Source organism: Platalea leucorodia, assembly GCF_965183815.1.
Source record: "Platalea leucorodia genome assembly, chromosome: 19".
In the NCBI taxonomy this organism is placed as follows: domain Eukaryota; kingdom Metazoa; phylum Chordata; class Aves; order Pelecaniformes; family Threskiornithidae; genus Platalea; species Platalea leucorodia.
Genome location: NC_138841.1, coordinates 2,406,002 through 2,414,792, shown reverse-complemented (window position 1 = coordinate 2,414,792; position 8,791 = coordinate 2,406,002). Strand labels below are relative to the sequence as shown.

The following is an 8,791-nucleotide window of genomic DNA, read 5'->3' as shown; positions in this document are numbered from 1 at the left end:
GGAGATGCTGTGATCTTTCTCGCCTGTTTTGAATCGCGGCGTTTGTGTCCTCAAGGGCCCCGTGAGCTGACCCCAGACAGTCTGTCTGCTGCTTTCTGGAGGTGTGACGGAGCTTGGGCAGACCTGCCTGAACGGGCTTTAAACTCGCTTGTTCAGGCACCGATAGCCGGCGTAACCACAGCAGCGTGGTTGCTGGTGATCACTCACCAGAGCCGCAGGCAGTTTGGCAGCACGCACTCTCGTAGCTGTCTTGTTATCTGCTCCCAAACCAGTTAGCTCTAATCCAGGCGGGATAGGTCTGCGTCAGGTTGTGGTTGTACCACCAGTTGCAGCGTGGAGAAACCAGCACCCTCTCTTGGATAGCAATTAACTCCTAGTTGTAAGCCACAAGCCATCCTCCCTGCCATCTAGCAGCACGTACCTGCCCTCTGGCGTAGGTGGAAGAGGGATGAAGTGTTGCATTGTGTGTTTTTACCTTAATAAACTCCCCGGAGAAGTTTGCTTCTGGGGGGAATCTAGCTCCTTGCAGCCTGTTGGCGTCCTGCATAGGAAAATGGTTAGCATGTGTTTTTGGCAACAGACTCTTTAAAAACAAAGGCCGCTGACTATTTTTGATGTTTTCTTTCTAACGCACGGTCCATTTTATTCAAAGGTTGAGGTTTTCTTGTTTGTTTTTTAATTTGGAAATAACCTTGGTGGTGTTCCCTTGCAGATGAAGGAAGACTGCCCCAGCTGAGCTCTTACAGAGGCTTCTGATCCAGCCCAGCCAAGAGCTTTGTGTGGGCAGAGGACCGGAGTCAACCAATGGTCTCTGTGAGCTGCCAGGAGCTGCTGCCCTCCTTGACCAGCTCTTCCCTGCTAGAGAGCTTTGCCAGCGCTCTGCAGCGCAGCATGCCGCCATCCCTTCTGCCGGGCCGCGGCAGCGAGAGGGCGTCCGGCCACCCAGAAGGCTCTGGCCACCTCCTCGCAGGCAGCACCAGCCACCAGGAAGGCACCGCGCTCCCCCTGCCCGGTGCAAAGGGGGAAGAGGCAAAGCCCCAGGTCGCTGTCTGCGAGGCTCCCCTCAGGCTGCCTGACTTCTGCAGCTGCCTCTCCCAGGACTTCATTCCCACCCTGGAGGAGATCGAGGAGTTCCTAAGGGAGAAGGCTGAGTTCCTCAAAGACGAAGCAAGCGAGCTTCACCCAGCTGGAGGGAAGGCGGAGATCAAATCTGAGATCAGCTTAGGTAGCTCTGGGGGACAGCCTGTCTCCAGTGTGGTTCAAGAAGACGTCTCAAACGCTGCTCAGCCTGGAGGGACAGCTGATGGTAGTGACCAGGCAGTAGCCGCTGGGAGCATTCCTGTTGTCCTCCAAATCCAGCCTCTCCGGATGGACAGTGGCAGCCCGCTAGCACAGACCGCTCCAAGCGGTGTCAGGGTGGCCCAGCTGGTTATCAGCTTGCAGGGCCAAAACCTGTCCCTCCTCCCTCAGGTCCAGCCCCCTGTGACCATCATGGACCAAAAGTATGTCAAAATTGCCCCCCTGCCAGTCGCCATGAGGCCAGGGGCACCGGGGGATGTGCAAGAGGTGGAGGCAACCCCCAAGTACCAGAAAGCTCCCCCTTCCCTCGTCCGCGTCCATAAGTGCTCGCACCCGGGCTGCGGCAAGATGTACACCAAGAGCTCCCACCTGAAGGCTCACTTTCGTCGGCACACCGGTGAGAAACCCTACACTTGTGCTTGGCCCAACTGTGGCTGGCGGTAAGTGGGAGCCGCGGGACTCTGCGGATGGGTGGCCCGCCAAAGGCCTGCCAAGATGCAGGAGAGCTCTCGGCTAGTGAAAATCCAGGATAAAATCACAAGTTTTCTTTCCCGAGTGAATTATAGGTGGGAGCTGGAAGGAGGCCTGGAGGAGTAAAGTTTGTTGAACGCTTTGGGTAGTTTTCACTTGGTCCAAAAGTGCTGAAAACCTCCCGCTGGGGAAGCGTAGCCGACACCCTCCCAACCCCCCAAATCCCCCTTGAACTGGATGCCGAAACACCCTCTGGCAATACAGCTTTTTCCAAGAGCCGACGTAATTTTGCAAGCTTTCTCTGTCTAGTTCAGGACAATTTCTGCAGTTGGGCTGCAAAAATGGCTTTTCCCATTAATTTCTGTCCCAGGAAATCGGAGTCTCGCTGCTTCTCAGGAGCCAGTGCGTGGTTCTGTGTTGGTTTAGCAACCCTTTGCTTTTGCTGGTTGCCTGCCCTGGCTGCTCGTATCCCTCAGACACCTGTGGGCCTGTAGCGTATCTCCGTGTTGCGTTTACTTTTGTTTGCTCTGCACATGATGGTGGTTGTCGTTTTCTTTCATCTGTGTTCCCTAAATTAACCCTGCTTTTTAATCGTGCTGCACTTCTCTGATTATTTTCCTGCTGTGGTGTTCTCTTCCTGGCACCGCGTACCTGTCCCGGGGGACGGGATGCTCCGTACAGCCTTTGGCAAGAAGGGCTAGTAGTCCTCAGGTCTTGCATAGCGCTTCTCACCAGCAGATCTCAAAGCAAATCACAAAGAAAACTGGTGCTGGCAGCACCGAGCTTTCCTGGTTTCTTATGCAATGCTTTGGCATACGCTCACTGCCTTGCTTCCCCGAACGGTGTGTTATGGCTTCTGTCTCAGGGTGGTGAAACTCCGGAAGGTCTGAGACCAGATCTGAATTTTGGGACTCCCTCTTGCCAAGCTGCTGTCCCTTTGCCATCAGCAATTGTCCCCCCGTTTCACCTACAACCACAGTACACGTTTATACACATCGGCTCCTTTTCCAGTACCAGCCAGTGCTGCTAAACCCTCCTGCACCTGGCGCTCGGAGCCTGGGGACTGAGGAAGGGGACGATGGCAACCGCACAAGCGTCACTTTTCCCGCTGGGAAGGAGGCGAGGGACGGTGCTAGCCTGTACGATAGCATCCTGCAGGCTCTCCCCCGAGCTGCCGTGCTCTGCTTCACTTGCTGCCCTGCCCTCCCGCTCCGTGGGAGCAGTTACACTATCGAGCGATGTGGGGCTCTCCGGGCCGTGCTCCCTTTTCTAGATGTGGCTCTAACTGTAAATATATACGTCATTTCTCCTGGCTCTGCTTTCCATGAGGAACTGAGACCTTGGAACTCGCTTCTCGCAATAAAGCTGGAGAAGAAGTCAGTGGTTTGCATGGAAGACCTGCGGGTGGCCTTGGGACGCGTTCGGTTGCCGCAGAGCCTTTTGTGAGCAGCGCGGTATTTACCGTACCAGGTGTGAGCTTGAAATCCTATCGCTGGGAGTCTGGGGCTGCATCTGAAGCGCCTTGCTTTGTGCTGCTTTGCGTGGGCATGTTTCAGCCAGATGGAAAAACCCTTCCATCCTAATGCTCCTGCCATCTGCGTTGGCTCCTTAGAGGCAGAACGGGAGTAAATCCTGTCCAGTCCTCCTCCCCAGCACGCCCCCGACGCTCGGGCGCGCAAGGCGCGCTGAAGGCACGCCAGCTCCCAGGCGGCACTCAGGAAACGGCTGCGGACCAGCGTGCTGCAGGTGCCCCCGGGTCTGGACCTGTGTGTGCCAGCTGGAAGAAAGGGTGCTGGAGAACGAAGCGGGGACACGCATGTGGTTACAGGGGCTTTCCAGGCTGTTCAGCTGATCGGCTCCAGGTGCGGGAATTACACAGAGAAGCAGTCTGAACATCCTCAGAACAGCAGTCAGATTGCTTCAGCATGGAAACCTCCGCGGCTGTGCTCCGGGCTGAGTGCGTTTGCTTTGCCTCCCTTGTGCTCGGTATTTAAACCAGCTCCCAGGCAGCTTCTCTCTCCCCAGCTCCCAGTCCAGCCCAGGCTGGCAGTGAGCACTCACTGCCGTTCTGAGAAACAAGGGGATGCACAGAGTTTGCCGGGAGAACCCCTTAGGAAAAACAAGCCTTCTCTCAACAGCAATGCTCTTCTCGGCTGGATGGGGGAGTTACAGTAAAGCCCTTCCACCCCGGCTTCTGAACGGTGTCCTTCAGTCGCTGCCAGCCTGGGCTGGTGCCCCGAAAAGCAATTTCTCTCAGCGTCTGGCCTTGGGGCTGTCAGCTCCCAAAAGGTTTCACCAAGTCTAAAACAAATGAGGGAAGTAGGTGGACGGTGTCCTTTAGGAGCAGTGGAAAGAAATGAAGATCTCAGTGGGTACATTTTTTTCCTCTTTCCTATCTCTAAATCACCCCTTGGAGGGGTTTCTGTCTTTCCATTCCTCCAGCAGGAGCTTGGGGTACCTGTGCCTGGCTGGTAGATTGGATGGAGCAGGGAAGCAACCTGTCGAGGGTCACCGCAGGGGGCTGTGGCAGAGGCAGACCGCAGCCTCCCACGGGCCGTGGGTCCTCGTGCTCCCCCGTCTCGCAGCGAAGGCTGGATCCACCATGCTTCCCTTCTCCTGCAGGTTTTCCCGGTCAGATGAGCTCTCCCGTCACAAGCGTTCCCACTCTGGTGTCAAGCCGTACCAGTGTGCCGCCTGCGAGAAGAAGTTTGCCCGCAGTGACCATTTAGCCAAACACGTGAAGATCCACCGGGGCCAGCCGTACAGCCAGCGGACACTTCAGGGCGGCAGCAGAAATTAAGTCTTGCTGCTCATCCTTGCGAGGCTGAGACCGGGAGGCCCTGAGGCCAGGCAAACGATGCAAAAAACCATGACGCTAATGAAGAGGGGGAAATGACGCTGTTTAACAAATTATAGGAGATCCGGTGTTATACCTCTGTTCAAGGGTGACCTATATTCACGGCCTGTTTCTGGTACTACTGTCCCTCTCTTAAATATACGTGATGGAAACCTAAGTTAACGCAGGGTGAGCGTGTGTGTGGGGGGAAGCGGGGCTGGGGTAGGGGACAGCTTTACAAGATGCCTTTGTGCAGCCCGTGGCTGTCACCCGTCTGCTGACGGCGGCTCACAGCCCTCCGGCCCCGCCGCGGGGCGGCCCCGGGGCTGCTGCAGCTGCGGGTCGCACCGGCATCCCAAGGCTCTGGGTCAGCAGCGTTTCGGAGGCAGCCGGAGAGGATTCGTTCTGGCTGGACTCGCTGAAACCCCTGTGCGTGAGCCCCCCTGGCAGGGCGGCACCCAGGCAGAACCGGGGATGGACGGGGGGTGTTGCTGTGTTGTGCGGCAGCTGCGGGGCTGAAGGCAGACGCTGGGGACGGCTTTTCTGGTGTGGGTGAGGTGGTGGTTGTGATGTCCCTAACTCTGCTTTCCTGTGTTGGTGGTTTTTCACCGGACCGGCGTTGGCTGGCATCCTTGGGGAGCGTGACGTTGCGGCTATGGTTTGAGGGAGGCGGGAGATGCATCCGTTCAGCCCGCTCGGTGGTGTGTGCTGAAAGGGGATCAGGAGAAACGCAGGCAGCACCAGCAAAGTCCTTTTATACGTGCTGGCATGAAAGAACAGCGGTATGGAGAGACACCGGTGTGCACAGACCCACGGCAGAGCCGTGGGCTCCGGTCGGGGGCAGCAGCGCAGCTCGCAGGTTGCTGACGTCCTTCTTGTATTTGACTTCTGGTTAATTAAAGGCCAACTCCTTGCTACTGTGCCAACTTGCTCAGCTTCTGCAAACATCTGGGAGGGAATTAGGTGCTTGTACAAACAAAGAATAAGCGTCAGGAGTTTGAGCTAGGCAGTGTGCCCTTTCTGTGTGGCTTTGCCAGCATGTCTCAAGCTGATATTCAGCGCCTGCAGGCTCTTTTCAACTCAGGTGTGCTCATGCCGTTCTGCTGTTACCCCGGTGCTCTTCCAGGATAGGACTTCACGCACTTGTCTCAAGCTGCCCTTGAGCTGGCTTTAGTGAGGGGTGTTGGGTTGTACCCAAAATAAGGACAGGAAAACAAGCTAAACTCTTTTCCCTGCCCTGTGGAGGGCATGTTTGTACAGCAAAGAGGTGGTTCTCTGGTCCCTGCAGCCCTTTTCGAGTGATGACTCTGGGGAAGGAAAAGGCCAGACTGGTGGGGATGGGTATGGGGCCCTGCTCTAAGGGCTGGTACAAGCACCTCTGGATGAGACACCAAACTTCGGTGCGAGAAACGCAAGCTTGGGAAGCAGCCCATCCTAGTGACAGCGTCGTGCGGCTGGAGATGTTTGCTGTTGGTGGCTGCTCCTTTCTTGGCGCGGTGACCAGAGCTCTTCCAGCTTTGTTGAGAAGCTACCGCAGTGTGACTTCAGGGGAAGAAGGAGCAAGGGAGCTGAAAATCCTTGATTTATTCTTAGTCTAGAATATTTGGGGATGCTTATGCTGCCCCTGAAGGAGATGCTGCTGCTGCGGAGATTGGAGACAGATGGGGTAGGGCACTTTCCACCACTGAGGCTCTCTGGTGCACTGAGGGTCCCCATGATGACCTTGTTTCTCCTGCTCTTTGCTGTTCCAGCGCTGCAGGGCCATGGTCCAGCCCAGGACCTGGCGGTGCAGGTCGCTATACAAGCACCAAAGAGAAGGGTCTGCTTCTCCCATGCCTTTGGCCCCTATAAACGGCAAAAGTTTCTCCTTCAGCGTGCAGAAATGATGTTTCCGCAGAGGAGAAACGTTCCTAAAGCTGGCCTGGGGTTTGGATTCTTTATTGTAAAAACAAGCAGGCCAGCAGCTGAAGGAAGGCTCGCTGGCCAGCTTCCAGCCCCAGCCTAGCGAGGAACCGACTCGTGGCTCACCCAGCTGCAAGGCTGCAGCAGGAGCCGCAGCTTATGGATCTGCTCTTAGGTTTCCGAAGAGCTGGCGTGCCCGGGATGCGTGTTTCTCGCAGAACACCTGCGTTGCTTGCTTTCCTAATCCCCAGGCGGGAGAGCAGGGTTCCCAACAGAAATAGCTGGAGCCACGCTGCTTGACCTGAGATCCAAGCTTTCCCCAAAGGTCTGGGAGGGCTGGTTTCTGGATCCCAGCTTAAACTCTTTCATCCTTAGCTCATAACTGGGTAGGTGTGGATAGGCTGAACGGAGAGTAGCTGCCTGCAGCGGGGTTTCTTTCCCGTGTGTGCAAGTGGAAGTGTGTAAGACCTGCAACCCTTGTGTTGGCTCTTTGGAGAGAGCTTTCCCCTCTGGGGAAGGAAGGCGGCTTTTGCAAGGACTAGCTGGAGATCTGGGCCTGTCCCAACGCCCCGTGAGTGCTCCCACCTCTGCGCTGGCCGAGCGTGACCAGATGCCAGCAAGAAACGCAGCCCGAGTTCGTGTGATGCTGAACCTTTAATGATGAGCCAGAGGAGACAGGTATGTGAGGGCCTATTTTGGGTTGCCTTTTGGTTTAGTGGATTTTTGCCTGACTAGGAATTTACTTCATACCCTCTTTGCTTGAGGGCTCTCTTTGGAGGCCATACGCCAACATGACTCATGCCCGTCTCGTGCTTTCATCTGTCCCCCTTTGCTCTTCTCCCTCGCTCCAGACTCTTTCACAGCTCATTTTGGACCTGCCCCATCCTGCCTCCCTCCGCTCTCAGCCGAAGGCGACCGGGGAGATTGCAAGTTTCAAACGGTGAAGCAAGGAGAGCTGTGCCTCATCGTTGCTCTGAGGCCCTTCTCTGCTCTCCAGCAGCTTATCCGCTGAGCAGCTCCCGCAGGGTCCGCACCGGTCCCGGGACGGGTCTGCCGTGCAAGACGGGGCTGGGAGCGCTGGCAGCGGTGACTTGCAGCTTCCCTGGTTTGTTTTGCCGTTCCTTTTAATAAACAAACTGCCAAGGGAGGGGAGAGATTTTTATAAAATGAAATACCCTAGATACGAATCTCTTGTGCAATGCGTATTACAGTCTCACCTGCTTCCCTCTGAGGACTTTGCATGAATGGCTTAAAAGGGTTACTGAAGGCTCTGTAATTACCTGTCCTTTGCTCCAGTGAGGGTATTACTCCGCAGCAGAAATGTGTGGAAGTACGATGAGATCTGTGGCATCGGGAGGGATGAGGACCCTTCTGTCTTCCCACAGACAAAAATAAAGCAGAGCTGCCAAGAGGTGACACAAACTGCCAGCGAGGCTGTGGGTTATAACCCTGGCTCCATCGCAGATGGTGCTGCGAAGCGAACGGGGATGCGTGCCTGCCAGCTCCCCGTTGGCGGAGCGGGAATGGGAGGAACTGGTTGCCCTGTGCTCAAAGTGAAAAGGCTGTCAGGTTGCTAAGCAGTGCTTTAAGAAATTAAATGCAAGCAGACAGGAGTTGTAGCAGGGCAGGACGTGGGAGAGCACAAAGAGAAATTCAGGCAATGTTTCTAAATTTGCAGCTGTGGCTCTGGAGATAGCAGTACGCAGTGCAGAGTCCTCCATCTTCCGCAGCCCAAGTGACAGCACTGACATCCCCAAGCTGCAGCCCACGTGCAGCTCGTGCTGGCTGCTCATCCTTTGAGATGAGATCAGGGCCAGTGCAAATCCACAGTTTGGTTTAAGGCCCCTTTGGAAATATATCTCCAAGATGGATCATAGCATTAGATTTTTCTTTTTTTTGTCCCACTAAAATCAGTACTGGATTTTTATTAACGATGCTCCCTTCCAGAGTCCAGTTTTATTTGGGGCAAATGCAATTCTTGGCGTAGTTTCTCTTTCTCCTGGTGGTTAAGCAGCAGAAGCTGGCTTGGGGCAGGGAGCAAACTGGAGCCTTGAGTTTTCTCAGAAGGCGGCTTTTGTGGGCATGGGACCGCAGAGGCTGGAAAACAGGCAAACATTTGCAGGAGCAAAGGGGGTCGGTTGAGGGTTCCTCAGCTGCCTCGCCAGCCACCAGCTGGGCCAGATCCTGGCCCTGAGTAGCAAAAGGTGGAGCTGGCAATGGGACAGGGGTGGAGAAGGTTTGCAGCCCTATCAGCAAGGCGTTAGCCCTCGGGTGACTCAACAG

At 55.6% G+C, this 8,791-nt stretch overlaps 1 protein-coding gene across 1 annotated transcript; it reads left to right on the top strand.

Annotated features, from left to right (window-relative positions):
* Window positions 1–758: 758 nt before the first annotated feature.
* LOC309598893 (Krueppel-like factor 15) lies at window positions 759–4,570 on the top strand (the record flags this gene model as incomplete). Its single annotated transcript, XM_082329920.1, has 2 exons — window positions 759–1,739; window positions 4,393–4,570. The coding sequence occupies exons 1-2, from the start codon at window positions 805–807 to the stop codon at window positions 4,568–4,570; spliced, it is 1,113 nt and encodes a 370-aa protein (XP_082186046.1). The 5' UTR covers window positions 759–804.
* Between the last annotated feature and the right edge of the window lie 4,221 nt (window positions 4,571–8,791).